Source organism: Silene latifolia, chromosome 2, assembly GCF_048544455.1.
Source record: "Silene latifolia isolate original U9 population chromosome 2, ASM4854445v1, whole genome shotgun sequence".
NCBI lineage: Eukaryota > Viridiplantae > Streptophyta > Magnoliopsida > Caryophyllales > Caryophyllaceae > Silene > Silene latifolia.
Genome location: NC_133527.1, coordinates 159,007,152 through 159,023,898, shown reverse-complemented (window position 1 = coordinate 159,023,898; position 16,747 = coordinate 159,007,152). Strand labels below are relative to the sequence as shown.

The following is a 16,747-nucleotide window of genomic DNA, read 5'->3' as shown; positions in this document are numbered from 1 at the left end:
ATTGAAACACCAAAAAATAAAATTAAACACAAGTCATCAGCAAGAACTAAGTTGCAAATTGGAGACAAAAAAAAATCCAAAATCAATAGGATAACTCCCTTGAGATAATAACAAAAAAGGGAATGCAAAGAAACCCCAAAAGTGTATAGAGGAACACGGTTTGTTTAGAAACCCATACAAAAAAAAAAGGATCAATTGATGAAAATATCCTTTAATGTTGCACTTTTTAAAACGTAACACCTTATGAAAAGTTTTTAAAACTTAATACCTTAATGTGCACTTTATTCACATTTTGGTACCTTAAATGGGTTTAGGCAAAAAAAATGTGAAATACTGCCGAGATTGAATCAATCGTGACTTGTAGTTATAAGAGCGAAGGGAAGAGGTTGAAAATGTAAACAGAGTGCATCATAAATACGTCGTCATGTATTTAAAAAATGGCCGGAATATTCCATTTTTTTGGCCTAAATTCACTTAAGGTACCAAAATGTGAATAAAATGCACATTAAGGTATTAAGTTTTAAAAAAAATTTCATAAGGTGTTAAGTTTTAAAAAGTGTAACATTAAAGGTTGTTTTCATCAATTGATCCAAAGAAAAATACTAGAAGACATTCAAATAAGCTTGCATCTCTAATATCAAGATTTTCTATAATAAACATTGAATTTTTGCTGTTTGAATTTTCTTTATTTAGCAAAGACGAACGATTGAAAAAAGCTCTTCTAGGCTATGGAGTATGGAGAGCAAATTAAGTCAAATTTTTAAGAAGGTAGAAAATCAAGAAAACAGACCGAAAATTTCCAGTTGATGAATTTCTGATAAACACTAGAAATCATTGGTTAATTAGGAGATGGATGAAGCTAGTATTTTGATTGGTTGATTATTGAATAGTATTTTGATTGGTTGATTATCAAATAGTCTTGGGAGGGAATGATGGAGGAAAAATGGAGGTATAAATGAAATATTTCAGCAGTTGTTTACTTTTTTTTATTTTGTGAATGTTTTTGATTGGTAATTTAATTATTCACACTCAATTTGGTCTATTTGTCAACTAATAATTGACCCTCTCTTTTTTTCTTGGTCTTTGTCTCAAAACCAAAGGTAAACAAATGACGGGGAGGGAGGGAATAGTAGAAATGAAGATTTAGAGGAAAATAAATAATTCTAAGGGTTCTTTGATAACTGCTACCACGTATAATTCATATTTTGCCAACTACTACCAAAGTAATATTTCTTTAAAAACTGCTACCAATATTGTTTGTTCGGATTAAAACTAAGTACCACATCAGAATAGGATACAAAAAGAGAAGATCTCAGTTATCCATTTCAAATTGTCATCTTAAGTTGTATTTTTACTTCCTTTATTGTCATTACCTCCCCCCCCCCATGTGTCCTTCTAATACATTCTTAAACAAATTCATTAATTTTAAAGTTCATCAAATTAAATTCTCATTCTCACTCTATCTATCAACTCCATTTATTCACATTCTCATTACTTATTTTCAAGTTTAGGTAATTATTTTCTCTCTTTTCTATTACACAGCGTTTATATTTCAATTGTCATAAAAACTTGCATATTTTTGGAAATGAGTTTTAAGAATTTGACGGACTATTGCATAGACTTGTCAAAATTGACTCGGTCTGAATAACATGACCTTTGCCTGACCCTAACCCAAATTGATCCGACCGAATATTTATTGTTACACACCGATTATTATCATAAATAACTTAACAATAATTGTCATGAAAACGATGCGAATCTGGTCTGACCCGACTCCAAACACGATCTGATTAACCCGTTTGCCAGGTTTACAATAGTCGTCTTGTGAGTCTTAATGGATTAGTCTTACCGACGAGACAACCAACTCATGTTAGGCATTAACCGATAAGGTTAACCAAACTTAAAATATACATGATGTGGTTGTATAATTGTATGCACCCAACAACCTAAGTGCTATTATTACTTTAAAGTGATAGTAATCTAGAAGAGCACCACGAGTAAGAAGTTGGTAAGAGGCTGCTCCTTTCATTAAGAACCTCCTAGATAGATAATACAGTACCTTTCATCCTTTTAGGGCATCTTTCTTTCCTTTACACCATTGCACTCTCTAATTATATTGCCATCATGGCAGCTGTATTTTTACACATTTCTTTTTAAAAAAAATAATTGAAATTAGTGTGCCATCAAAGCAGCTGTATTTTGGCATTTTAGTAGGAGCACTATAAATGCATGAAGCATCCTTCCTGCATTTATTCACTTCATTCATCCCAAACAACACCCTAAAACTAATTACACACATTATACTTGGTTAATCCATAATGGCCATTTCTAAGCATTTTATTGTTATGTTTCTTTTCTCTCTTCTTGTTCTCCATGCTGTTCAAGCTCATCAATTGGTACGAATTTACTAATCCATAAATATTTTACGTACTATTTATTTTGCGATATTCTTGTTTCGTCGAGATAAAACCATAATACTCTTTATGTAATTTGGGTACCTATCATCCCCTTCATTTAAATGAAGGGAATACTGTAAGTTGTTCCTAATGAAGAAATGTTGTTTGTTTGCAGATTGAAAGAAATGGTCCGAAAAGGTCTCTCCTCGGAATAGGTATGTAATTACACATACTCTCCACCACTACACGAAAAGAATTCCTTCCCCCATACGCTCTCGCGTTTCTAAGTACTTTCTCGTGATTATGGCGATAACACTATCGTCAGTGAGCTCTGTCTATAGGGTGTTTGAAAATTGTATACGATTGGAGTATTACGCTAATACCTTGGTTAAAAACTCAACAAACAAAGACCGTGTTACCTACGAAGCTAACCCATTACAGATTACGTGAATACATAGAATGAACTCAAACGTAAAACCATCTTATACAAGACTGACTACCCAAGTTCCTGTGAATCTTATCGAGTCATCAACTAAAACAGGACGACTAATAATCAAAATGAAACTGAGTGCAGATTGTGGAGCAGCATGTGTGGGCAGGTGCCAGTTATCAAGCAGGCCAAACCTATGCAAAAGGGCATGCGGTACTTGTTGTGCCCGTTGTGGCTGCGTTCCACCAGGTACTTCCGGTAACCAACAAGTGTGCGCTTGCTACTACAACCAGACTACCCATGGTGGCAAACGCAAGTGTCCTTAGTTTCATTCAACGGACAATGCTTAAACATCGTCTTCCCAAAACGTTATACATATTAAACTATGTCCTTTGCATTTGCCATGTCGTTAAATAAATAAATCCATTTACTTGTAATTGCATCTTCATTCCATCATTTGTGAAAATATATAAAGTGCTTGTATTTTTGTAATGTGCAATTTTATTTTAACATGATACTTCATGACGATGACGGCCTTAATTTTCCATCATCATTGTAAAATATCAGATTGTCAAAATAAAAATTCAGGGCTCCATGTTATATGCACAAACCGTCATATAAACATTCGGTGAACATATAAATAGTCTAAACTTGAGTACCTTTCTCGAGTGCAAGCTCAGTTACAAACACCGTCTTTCTTCATCATTACATAGTACTTCATATATACAAGCACACTTATATTACAGCAAGAGGAGTCTCATTGTTCCAGTTAATGAACACAAAACCACATAATGAAACACATACTTGTCGTCTCTAACCTTAATACATATTCAGAGCTCAACAAGTTCCGTGATAGAGAACAAGATAGCTCCATATTTCAAAAAATTTACACCAAATTGTCAAGCAAGGGTGACTTCTTTTAATGATAATCTAGCACCATATGCTAACGTGACATTATATGCCATGAATTCAAGCTCAAAACTTCTTGGTAAAGACGTTTTTGCCGCGAATGTGCATGATGAGATGATCTTAAAGTAATGCAGGGAAAGAGATGCATAAATACCATTTACAGTCTACACTTCACCTTAAAACAAGAAATAAACATTATATAAAACTAACCTCAGGACTACAGAGTAACTGTTTTTACGTTGTTTAGGTTGTCGGACTCTCTGATTCGGTTGCCATTTCACAAGTGTGCTAAAATTTGTTGAAAGAAAAACCTTGGTACTATATGCTTAATTCCATTTTCACGGACTATACGCTTTATATCATTATATTATTATGCATGCATGATTTTAGTTTGATTTTTTTTTCTTTGTAATAACCATAGCTGGACTTGCTTGACAATTTAGCCTAAAATTTTCAAGGAGCCAAAACAAGAATTAAACATAACAGAACACTAACCTTAGTATCCACATAAGGTTGGTTTAGTAGTAGTTTCAATGTCATTACCTCCATGTACTGGCATCTTTACTCCAGACACAAATCTCCAGTTTAAGGCGGCCACTCGTGTCGTAGAAGTAACCCGGTACCATAACATAATCCACTGAAGGAGGCATACTCAGTTGGCCATTACTAAAATGTGTAGAAGATTGAAATTTAAGAGAACTACAACCTTTACTCAGAACAATATCATATTTAAACCCGACTTTTGATGAACCCGAATGAAGGCATCTAAGAGTAACCGTGTTCCCATGGCTCAAGATAAACACAATGCCATCTTTCTCTTCCTGAAGAACAAGAAAGTTCTCACTCATTCCCAGAGAAACCGAAAAGATGGAATTGTAGCGAAAACGGACTACGAGATCTGAATGCTCTTTAGACATATGGTGGGAAAGCTTTCGAGGTGATCCCCGGAAAAGGCAGCTGGTAAATGGACATAAACACGGTGCAAAACTGCACTTCTCTTCATGCTCATGTTTCTTACAGTAACTAACAGTTTCTTTGCAACCATTCTTAATGTAACAGCATGACACTTTAACCGACTCGATTACCTTCTCGATGGCTCGACAACGGTTGTTGCCTATTTTTCCACAACATGAAGGGCATTTGTTCCCGAGATTATTGCAACACGTAGAGCACGCTATATGTCCATTGTCACACTGTACAAGTCATGAGCAAACAAGGTTTAGGATTGTAAGCATGAAGTACAATACCATTGTTCTAGTTGATTTATTTATTTATTTAGGTGACAATTGTTCTTGTAAATTAAGGTTGCTAAGAGACAGGTATTTTATCAGTATGACTATTTGTCAACAACAACACAACAACATTAAGGCTCTGATGTTGTTGTTGTTGTTGTTGTTGTTGTTGTTGACTACTCCGTACTTGTTAACAACGTTTACCCCTTACAACGTATGACAAAATACTTGCTGAAAGATAAAGTAGACTATTACTTCCTCCATCCCATTTACGTTTACCCCTTACACCATGTTACGGACAAAATACTTGCTGAAAATAAAATTAACAATTAGTTCATCCCCCGTTAATATTGTTCCCAATACACAATATTTGCAAAATTCGAAAATGATAATATGAAATTACTCCTTACGTCCCAAGCATTTGTTAACGTTTATATTCTCCGTGAAGGGCATTTTAACCAAATGTAATCAAATGAATGAGACGAAGGGAGTAGTTGTTTTCATATATCAAACACGGCCTATCTATATTTTTATCTCTACATATATGCACAGAAATTAACAGTCAAAGTCAACGTTTATTGAACCAAGTACAAATGGGGAAATAAATATGGGAAAGAGATGGTACTAAGTAGAAATTGGCTAATCGGGGGTACAATCTACACTGTTTCTGCAGTGTTCTAGCAACATTTTACCAATGCTACTGGAAGTAAAGCAAATATGATTACACGTAATAATATGAGATAGACCCTAAGCTCCCTAACAGCCTTGACTAGGGCGTATAAGCTATGCAGTCATTCCTCCATCAAACGAAACGATAAGTGAGATGCTACTGAGTCCAATTCTGAGAGCTCAATTGCTAGTCTGATTCAGGGCCAATAGTGCAAAACATGCACACAATGACATCAGTACATCGCTGGTCCGAACATTATTTACTTTAATTGGGCACCCATTTTGGAGGAACAAGGAGGGGATAAAGTCGGTTGGTGACTTGGTGGTGATTCTAGATATTGGGTGAAGTATAGTTATAGCACAAAAAGTTATATGAGACCGTATTAGATGTGAGACTAATCAATTCATATAATTAAATGGGGTATACAAGATGGATCTCACAAATGAAACCGTTCAATAAAACGCTCACTATGGTTTTGAGAGGTCATGAGCATGCACACTATGTCATTCTTTCCTGTGTGCTCATTAATACCTCCGAGTGTTGTAGGCTTCTAGAATTCAGACTTCAGAAAGAACCTAACCAATGCATTTGTTGCTCCTGAACTCCTTCAAATTTATCAAATATTATGCTTCACATTTGTGAAATTACTCCTCCTCTTCAAGTCAACCCAACCGTGCAACAAAAAACAAAATCATGCAGAAATTCACCAAATCCATCCATTTCCAATCATTAACCTCACAATTTAAGGGTTAACTACATCAAAAACTGCCAAAGCCAACAAAAGACTTGCAAACAGAGACCTCTTCAAAATCCCAATTTCTCCAAACACAGAAATAACTAAATCCAGACTTCAAATCGAAGATTTCACCATTAATCCCATTTTCGGCATCCGTTCCTTTGTAATACCCACAACATAATCTTCTACACAATCCACATCCCAATTTCTCTTTACCCCTAAAATGTCACAAATACACAAACAAAATCCAACAAAGATTGAAACTTTAAGCAAAAGGGCATCAAAACGAACCAATTTCACAGACTAAACAACACAAAATTCAGGAAAAATTGAAACTTGGAGCAGAAGGGTATCACAACAAACCAATTTCACAAACTAAACAACACAAAATTCAGGAAAAATTGAAACTTGGAGCAGAAGGGTATAAAAAACAAACCAATTTCACAAACTAAACAACACAAAATTCATGAAAAATTGAAACTTGGAGCAAAAGGGTATCAAAACAAACCAATTTGACAGACTAAACAACATAAAATTCATCAAAAATTGAAACTTTGAGCAAAAGGGCAAAATTAAAATCACCTGAAATACAGGAACAGTTAAGGGTTCAAAGCAAATGGAGCAATCCAAAACATCCGGATCGGATAAAATGACAGAAACAGGTCCACCAGAAGAGTTGTTGGTTCTAGCAGTTGAATTGGTTTCATCATCATCATTTGATTGATCTTGTTCTTGATGATGATGATCATGCAAAGGTGAAGAAGTTCTTATTCTCTTAGGACTGCGCACACAGAATTCTTCATCATCTTCTTCCTCAACTGAAAATTTCGCCATTTTTTAAATATAATATTTGTATCTACCCCTTTGTATCAATCAATGGTTATGGTTATGGTTATTTTGGTCCTTTGTCACCAATATATAGGGCATCGGAATCGCGGATACGATTTCAGATTTTCATTCGATGATTTAACGGAAAATTCAAGTGATACGGTAATACTTTGAAGTAAGTTTAACATTTTACACAAAATACTCAAATTAAATCGGAAAACTTGGTCGTACTCATAACTTGGATTTATGAATTTTCAAAAAGTACAACTTGAAAAAAAAATTGGTGAGTTTGGAACTCGTGAGTTGTGACCAAGAGATATGGTCACTCAAAATTTGTTCGGTAAAAAAAAACTTTGAAATACAATAACTCCTAGGGTCCTAGTCACGAGATCAAAATGAAACCTTTTTTTTTTTTTCAAATAGTTGTTCTCGGAAAGACGATCGATTTTGAAAAAAAATCTTCATTTTCCGAGTTTGTAAACACGGGTTATCGACATTTAAAGTTTTCTGGTTTAAAAATTTGGGTATTTCATGCAAAGTTTTAAATTAAACTTTAGGAGTACCATGTGCATTTAATTACGATTTTTCTAACGTTTGCCCTAAGAGCACATATTAAGAACCTAATTGTAGAAAGATTAGCGAGATCATATTCTAATTAATTATAGTAAAATGAGTTTATATTTGATGATCTTGTTAATCTTTCCACATTGAGGTTCTTGATGTGTGTCTTTAGGGCACATGTTACAAAAACCGAGTTAGTTATAACTATTCTTACTTGTGATGAAAAGATATCGGTGAAACGGTGATATTTTGCAATTACCTTTCGTTTTAACCATGATTTAAACCGGTTGTGAAACGTGACAAGCTTGTAATATGTTACAAATGAGAAATTGTGTTAGTAGAAAACACTATTCAATGATAACAGCTTCTCTATCTCATTTTGTGTTCCATCTTGTATTTCATTATACCTTCCTATGACACATCATCAGTTTACTAATCCTATCTATATTTAAAAATCGAACTGAAATTATCATATTAGTCAATGGGGTAAGCTAAGTTAATAAAATAGTCTATCTCTGTAATACCCGGCCTTTGTGGGACCCGTACTTAGACCTTGGGACGCGTGAGAGGATCTTTAGACCGATAAGAGATCACTGGGAGGGAATGATAGCCTTACACTAGACCTAGACTAGACCAAGTGGTGTTGCAGCGGATCGAGTGGGTCCACTCGGTCGAGTGAAGAGTATACTCGACCGAGTGAGTCCATTCGACCGAGTAGAGTTCTACTCGGCCGAGTAAGTCCATTCGACCCGGCACTCGGTCGAGTGACGCTGTTTCAGAATACGGAATTTAAACCCTTTTCTTCCCTAACCCTAAAATTATTTACATCTTCCTCCTTATCTCTCCAAACTCTCTCCCTTCTCTCTAAACTCTCACAAACACCTACTACTTGGGATTCAAGCTTTGATTAGAAGATTTCCCACTTTCCTCTTCATCTCCTTCACCTAGTAAGTAAAGATCTACTCTTTTCTAGTCTTTTAAACCCTAACTTTTGAGGGAATTCGTTATGGGTAATTAATTAGTAATTAGCATGAGTAATAATGGTAATTAAGGGGTAATGATAAGGGGTTTTGTAGTATAAACTAGTATAGGATGCATTGTGATAGTTATCATGTGATTTGTATAGGATGAGACGGTTCCTCAAGACGGTTTCGGCCCGAATTCGAGTTGCTTGAGAAGATTGCTAAAAGGTAGGTTAATCCTACTCGGTTTCAATAATGTGATGTTGTTTATGTTGATGTTGTATGTAGTTAGTCTTACATAATTAGGGCATTTGCATTATAACATGTTTAGTGGTAATCACATCATTAAGATGATGATTATGATATGTTAGGTGTGATTCATGTATTGGTATTATCATATATGTTGGAGGATTTGTTGTTGTTGTTGTTGTTGTTGTTGTTGTTGTTGTTGTTGTTGTTGTTGTTGTTGTTGTTGTTGTTGTTGTTGTTGTTGTTGTTGTTGTTGTTGTTGTTGTTGTTGTTGTTGTTGTTGTTGTTGTTGTTGTTGCTGTTGTTGCTGTTGTTGCTGTTTTGAAGAAGTAAGACGGTTGGGAGACCGTCTTACGCTTAAGTCGCCTCTTGGAGCTTGCCACTCCAAGAGGGATGTGCACATTAATGACTTGAGTCACGGAGGGACTCGTGTGGTTAAGGCATGACGTCTGCCAAGGGATCCGGTTAGCTTCCGGACCCGGTACGTCTGGACGTGTCCCGGTACCTATTTGTGATGTTGGTATGCCAGGGCGTGTCCCGGTACCAGTGTGGTTGTCGGTATGTCTGGGCGTGTTCCGGTACCGTGGTAGTGGAGGTTGGTTGATAGTGCGTCATTCATATTAGGAGTCCTGTTGCATATTCACACACTTGAGTCGTGTCACATTTTATTTGTTTATTGAAACTGACATGTTGTGTGTCTGTGTAATTGTCACCTATTTCCGGGGTGGTCTGTGTCGATCCATATGATATTTCCGATCATATGGGGATCAAGTTAAGTACAAGTTGTTTGGATAGCACGCGGGAGACGGGACGAGGTTGACGAGTCACGGGACGAGGATAGTTAGTTAGATGAGTATTGTGGTCATGAGTTGTATTTTATTCATTAGTTAATGGTTTGTAATCACCAAACTTGTCATTTATAATAAATGTTTCTTTATTGTATCTCCGATTTACCGCCTCGGGAAACCGAGAAGGTAATATCTCCCAATTACTTTGGCCGGGTAAGAAGGGGATGTTACAAAGTGGTATCAGAGCGAGGATTTTGGAACCTAAACCAATGAACCAGAATGAACCTAGGTGTGTCTAATAAAATGAACCCGACTTGAGTACTATAGGAGATTGGTTTTGGATGAGTGGGCGCCCTCATATCAAAATTAGTTTCTATTGTCTCGATTGGTCACTACGTGGGTAGTTAAGAGTATGGGTGAACGGTATGTGGAAAGTTGTATAGTGGCATGATTGCATGAATACGTGATTTACATTAAGTTCTTGTATGATATAGTACTTGCCATTATGCATGAAGGTGTGTGGAAGTTGAATGCTAGGTTGTTAGGAGTAGTATGCTTAGAAATAGTTGGTATATGTTGGTATGCGAATGATGACATTACTCTTTAAATTTTGCACCTTGTGTTAATTGAGTGTATATTAGTGTATTTATTGTATATGATTGGTGAATTATGTGGTAGAGAAGTTATTAGTACTACGATAATGTACCAAAGATGGTAAAATAGGATGTCGTATGAACTAACTCGGGTGAGTCACCGATAGCCGGTGGACTCCCGAACCCTCTCTTTGTGTTGCAGGAATTTCATCGTTCTAGTTCGACTCGAAATTTCTAACCATAAGCAACCACTCTACCGAGTACGAGTTCACATCCGACCAAGTAACTTCGCACTCGACCGGTAAGCCCTGACACTCGACCGAGTGGACCATTTTTTAGAAGATGGAAACATCCTGGAAAATAGGGCACTCGACCGAGTAAACTCGGCCACTCGACTGAGTGGAGCTGGGATGGGACTTACATATGTGTCCTCCGGCAATAATGCGATCACAACTGTCGATCATGATGATCACATGTTTAAATCTCGTTTTAAGAATACATGTGGGATGTAATATTTTACAGTCAACTGGTCCACACATATCGGTAATGATTGGCTGACTAGAGTTTGACATTACTGTCGTGCGACGGTGGTGATCAGTTGATCCCCTTAGGTCATACCTATAGAGAAATACTCTTAATTGATTATTTAGTTAATCGTATGCCGATATGGGTTAATTAAATTGCTTAAAATTGATGATTTTGTGAGTAATATTAACGTGTCTTATTGTAATTGATTAAATGAGATACGGTCTAAGTAATCGAATTGTTTTATTACTTAGATAAAATTATTGTTTACGAAACAATTGAAACTGAATGAATATTTTATTATAAATAGAAGATGTTGTGATTTATAATTGATAAACCGTTTTGGTACAAGTAATTACGAATTACTAGTCGATTTTGTATATGACATATTTTATGAGTATGTTGATTTTTAATATGTTAAAAATACATTACAATTTCACATGTCAAGTAACATGTCACATATGTCACAAATTGACAAATGACAAAATAAAATGGATTCTCCATTTTATGCATGTACCGAAAATAAGGGTGGGAGGATAGAATTTATATTGTGTTGTTTATATTTAAATGGAAACACAATGATAACAACCCTACTTCTAGCCTTGCATGCCTAGTCTCATCTTGAGAAGAACAAGACCATGCATTGGCTCCCCAATAGCCCTCCCACCGGTTTTTCCATCAAGTGCAACAATATGGATTCCTCCATTATTCATTACACAACTTCAACTCATATTTTCTAGTGTAAGAAAATGAATTCTCTCTATAATTTGTGAAAACTTAGAGAAACAAAAACCTCACAAATCACTACTCTCTTGACCGAAATATTCAAGAGAACAAATTAATATTTTTGGGTCAAATATTTAAGCTAGATTAATAATATTACTAGTTCATAATATTATTAATTATTAAGAGTATTCCTTGGGTATATGCTTTTGGGAGAGGTTCTAATTTGAACCTTGTTCATCCATTGTTGAAAAGCTCAATAACTAACAAGAAGAAGATCTTGTTGGTGCCCAAATGGCCGAAAATAAGATGGTGAGAAATCGATTTTTCCATCTCCTTTTATTAAGTTTGCATGCATAAGATCTAATATTTATTTTATGACTAAATAATTTATTACATATATGAATATGTTAAATTAATGAGATTATATAAATCTAACAACTTACACGGATTTAATCCCCTTTTTTTCATTCCTTATCTTATTCATATCTCATTTTCACCTCATTCAAACAACACCAAAATCTCTTTAAAAATAATTCCAAAACTCCATTTTTGTGATTTGTTACTTGGACTAAGTTTTCCACTCAAAATTTCCGTCTCAAATCTCTCATAATCAGCAAGGTAAGTAGACCGTTCTTCTTCTTGTTTCTCCATCTTGAATTTGTTAGATCTACACTAATGTGCTTGAGTCTTGTCAATTAATTTCATATTTTTACTCAATTCATAGTAGCAAATAGTTTTCTACATCATTATTGTTGCTAAAAATCAAATTTTTGTGTCAAAAATTTTGGTCATCATCGAGGAATACGAAATTTTGATAATGCATTTATATGTGGATTTTAATGTTTGTGGTTGTGTCTAATTGGACAACAAGGTCTTAACCTTTGTTGTTATGGATGAATTTTGTTCAATATGTGAAAATTTCGTCTTAAAACTCCGTCTTAAATTTCTGAATTCTAGACAAGTCATGCCCAAATTTTGATTTTCATGAGTAAAAAGTTGGTTTAATTGCCTTATGACTGACCACCCTAATTGGTAATAAGGTATGTGTCATCAAAACGAAATTTTTCCATCTTGAAATTTGGGTGAAACTCTTGAAAACTTCCTAAGTAGCCATGAACAACTTTGATTTTGTCTTAAAAATGGTTTGAGAAGTGTTGATAAGTTAGGAATTTGATGGTTATTATTACACTATGAAATCAAGAAAGTTTCATCTTAAAAATGTGAATTGAATTCTCAAAATTTGAACACTAACTATGTCAAAGACCTCATTTTGATGCTCATTACATGGTTATTTATTAAGTTGGGGAATTGGGAGAGAATTTCATCCATTTTTGAAGTTAGTCATAAGTCTCACTTTCCCCTTTTATGTCTTGTATTGTGATTTCTCTTGTAGTTGTGGACACGGGGGAGGGAGGGGGGGGGGGGGGGGGGGGGCACGAGGGCGCTTGGGAAAACAAGCGTTTGCATTTGTGGAGTCGCCACCAATTTATTGTGGAAAATTGGAAACTGTTCGAATACTTCGCGTCATGTCAAGACCCCAAGTAATGACATAGACACCAAGAACTCGTTACCCTTGCATTCTATGTCTAAAATGACTCTTGTGGATGCCAATGAATACGGATGTTCACAGAGATCTGGAGTAAGGGGTGGGGGTACGTATTAGTGATACCGTCGTTTCAGTACCAAAAATAAATACCTAGATACTACTAACAGAAGTCAGCGGTAAGTAGGGTCGATCTCCACAGGGAGGCGGTCACTATTTACTTGTCAACTCGGTCTGTCTAAGGTCACAATTGGGGGTTTTTATATTTGATTTTCTAAACTACTGGAAGTCAAAGGGCAAGAGAAATAAAGTAAGAGCAGTAAAGGAAGAATATGATAGATGTGATCAGATAAAAGAGAGTATGTCAGGATTTCGGTTCACCATGGCAGTTTATCGACTCTGTTGCAAATAGCCTAGACAATCTACGGTGAGAAGGATACAGGAAAGGTCCTTCCGGTCCACTATCTATCCTAGATTTCCGCTAACTTAACTTCCGTCCTCATTAGGGTAGTCTACTGTTCATAGCATGTCTGTTCATTCCAATCTTCTGATCCAGGAACGAAATTAACCAGATTAATGTAATTTAGAAGCATGCATTCAACTAAATTGGTATACAGTTATATTGCTATGGAGACAGATTCTCACATATAAATTATCTAGCCTATTCGCTACATCTTCACAATCCTACCATGGATTTTCTAATCCTAACATAAGAGAATTTAGCTATTCATATTACTAATGGCGTCAACAATAATAATAATGAATGTACTAATGAAAGGCATGATGAAATAATAATAATAATAATAATAATAATAATAATAATAATAATAATAATAATAATAATAATAATAATAATAATAATAATAATAATAATGCATAAACTAAATTAGGGCGGAAAGTAATAAGGAGAGAAAGCAAGAAATTAACGCAACAAATAACAAGATTAAGATTAAGAGAGAAAGGTGTGATTACAATCTTAAGCAATCCGGCGTAAAGATCGTTCCACTAAGCAAAGTAAAGATTAAAGGGAAGAGAAAAAGAGTTTACCGTAGAAAGTATGAGAAAAGAGAAGTATTAAAAAGGTAAAAGAAGAAGTCCATTAACCTAATTACGACTCCCTTATATAGGAAAGTGAAAATTAACAAAACTAAACCTATCACGGGATAAAAATCCCGAGTATAATAGCTAAATATTCGATCGAGGACTTTTAAATCACTCGATCGAGCAAAACCAAGCTAAAACCTCTCGATCGAGTACTTTAGGTACTCTATCGAACACTTATCAAAAAGTCCCCATTCGATCGAGTAGAAAAAGGAGTCGATCGAACACAATTGTACTCGATCGAGTACTTTCCAAATAAGACAATTCACCTTCGCGTCTTGAACTTCAAACGGCTGCCATTTCTTTGTTACTTGGGCAAACAGGGCGTTTCCGGTGGCGTTGGAAAGATAATAGGACAAGATTTAATCTCCAATTGAAATCACCTGAAAATTAGTTGTAGAACTTGATATTAGGCTCTTCAAATTAGGCACTAGCAATTTGAAGTTCTTCCTTTGCTCGCCTAGCGAACTTTCTTCTTTGTGCATCTCAAAATAGTAGTCTTAAGGCTCCGACTCAACTCATCTTCTAAATGCATGTATAAGGACATGTTTTAGGCTTGATATGCTCCTTTACGGTTCATACCTGTAAATAATACAAGAGAAACCAAAGTAGACAATTCGGGAGACATTTGTAGCTAAACACTACACAAAATTCATTGAAATGCGTGCAAATAAAGTACAAAATACCTATATAAAATGCACGCATCAATTAGGAAGCTCTTTTGATCGAACACCTAATCCCGCCCGCCTCGATAGCGGCCTCTACTAATGATTAGGGAAATCATATATACTTGATATGTTGTCGATTATATGCATGCAATGCAACATTCAATAAATTAATCCTAGCATGTGAAAATTAACTAAGTCGGTGAACACGCAATTTAGCACACATTTGGGTCGAACTAAGGATTTAAGGTTGATTACATGTGAGAGCAAACAAACGATAATAAAAGGACAAGAAACAAAATACGATAATTAAAAATTACAATAATTACAATGGCTCAACGATTTACGTCGAAAATACGTTTAAAACGGATAATTTGAGAACAGAAAAGGAAAATAATTAAGGTTAGAAAACGGACAGATTAGTGGTGATATTACGATTAATAGTTGATTAATACGTAAGCTAACAAGCTAGGTCAAAGCAAGAAACGGAAGTTCGGGGACAGAAATCACCTCGGAACAGGCGCAACAATGTTGCGTCCCTTGGAAGAGGCACAATGGTCACTGCGTCTGTTCCTGAGGTGAGTTCTGGCTGTGAAGCCGGAACTGCATATTGTTAATATTCGTTGGTGAATTTAATGATCGATTATTAATGTTCGACTCAAGTAGAAGTGATTTAACGGATTAGTTACATGTGAAGTGGTCATAAAAGCGATAAAGAACGAACTTAAATTAATTAGAACGAATGAGAATTAATTATAGACTAATCACAAATTAGGTTTATTAATAAAAATTAATTAAGTTAATTAATTAGGTTAGATTATGATAAACAGATGAAAGATATACAAAAGGCGAATTCCAGAGACTTGATATGAACAAATCGAATCTCTAAAACCCGGGTTTGATTTTAATGACGAAAATCCACAAATATTGATTACTTGGGATTTAAGTCGGATTTAAAGGTGATAAATTAATATGAGTTATGTATATTATAACTATGAGGTGCGAGGAAAATAAGAAAATAAGACAAAACGAAATAAGAGAGACGAATCAACAAAGAACAAAGGAAGAAGAAGAAAGGCAGAAACTGCGGCAGCCTCAGGAAGTGGCGCAGCAGATGCTGCGACTCTTCGAAGAGGCGCAGCAGTTGCTGCGTTTCTTCTCGACGTCCGCCTTCCGTTAATCCGTGAAAACAGGTTTGATAAAAGGTTTTATAAATCGGTTTTAAACATGTTTTCGACGTAAATCTTAAAATATTTCATACAATAAAAAGTATAATAATAAAACATGGGATTTACACCCTCAAACTTACATGTTTGACGAAACGAGATTAACTAAGTTAACGATTAGTGATTGCTCGACTCGAATGTATGATGAAAGTGCCTCCGTAAGAGGAATTAAATTAAATTGATTTGATTAATTGAGTGGAGTTGCTCAAATTGGCCGGTCATGCAAAACGAGACTGGTACTCAGAAGGATCCGAGCTTACGTGGTCGAAAGTTCAAGCACGTAGACGTCAATAAGCAAAGAACGCGGTCTTAGAATGCAAAAGGGAGAAGAGAAGGGCGGACACTCGCGTGAGAAATATGAGGAACGAAGGCTCCTATTTATACTAATCACACGGAGGAATTAGGGTTACGGTAAAACTTTGGAAACAAATCTTGAAAAGATTTTAAAAAGAGCTGGGGAAGAGGCGCAGCAACCACTGCGGCTCTTGGAAGAGGCGCAGCAGGTGCTGCGTCTTTTCCCCAGATGTTTTCTCCTGCGGAAGAAAGATTTTCCGCGTTTCTGTCATGGAATTGCGGTAGATCTCAACTTCCTTATTGTTTAAAATAT

The 16,747-nt window shown here is 35.6% G+C and overlaps 2 protein-coding genes across 2 annotated transcripts; one reads left to right on the top strand and one right to left on the bottom strand.

The window, feature by feature from the left end:
• Positions 1 to 2,239: 2,239 nt before the first annotated feature.
• LOC141643192 (gibberellin-regulated protein 1-like) lies at positions 2,240 to 3,318 on the top strand. The gene is made up of 3 exons (XM_074452234.1): positions 2,240 to 2,396; positions 2,572 to 2,611; positions 2,971 to 3,318. The coding sequence occupies exons 1-3, from the start codon at positions 2,319 to 2,321 to the stop codon at positions 3,150 to 3,152; spliced, it is 300 nt and encodes a 99-aa protein (XP_074308335.1). The 5' UTR covers positions 2,240 to 2,318; the 3' UTR covers positions 3,153 to 3,318.
• Positions 3,319 to 3,441: 123 nt separating this feature from the next.
• On the bottom strand, positions 3,442 to 7,424 carry LOC141643190 (E3 ubiquitin-protein ligase SINA-like 10). The gene is made up of 2 exons (XM_074452232.1): positions 6,956 to 7,424; positions 3,442 to 4,928 (listed from the first exon to the last, which is right to left on the bottom strand). Exons 1-2 carry the CDS (start codon positions 7,205 to 7,207, stop codon positions 4,275 to 4,277), a joined length of 906 nt encoding a protein of 301 aa, XP_074308333.1. The 5' UTR covers positions 7,208 to 7,424; the 3' UTR covers positions 3,442 to 4,274.
• Positions 7,425 to 16,747: the final 9,323 nt, after the last annotated feature.

What these genes read in the sequence shown, in the direction of transcription:
- LOC141643192 (XM_074452234.1), top strand. Translation starts at nt 2,319, where the DNA reads ATGGCCATTTCTAAGCATTTTATTGTTATGTTTCTTTTCTCTCTTCTT. An exon ending in CTGTTCAAGCTCATCAATTG is followed by an intron (nt 2,397 to 2,571) that starts GTACGAATTTAC and finishes GTTTGTTTGCAG; the next exon opens with ATTGAAAGAAATGGTCCGAA. An exon ending in AAGGTCTCTCCTCGGAATAG is followed by an intron (nt 2,612 to 2,970) that starts GTATGTAATTAC and finishes AACTGAGTGCAG; the next exon opens with ATTGTGGAGCAGCATGTGTG.
- LOC141643190 (XM_074452232.1), bottom strand. Translation starts at nt 7,207, where the DNA reads ATGGCGAAATTTTCAGTTGAGGAAGAAGATGATGAAGAATTCTGTGTG. An exon ending in TAACTGTTCCTGTATTTCAG is followed by an intron (nt 4,929 to 6,955) that starts GTGATTTTAATT and finishes TGACTTGTACAG; the next exon opens with TGTGACAATGGACATATAGC.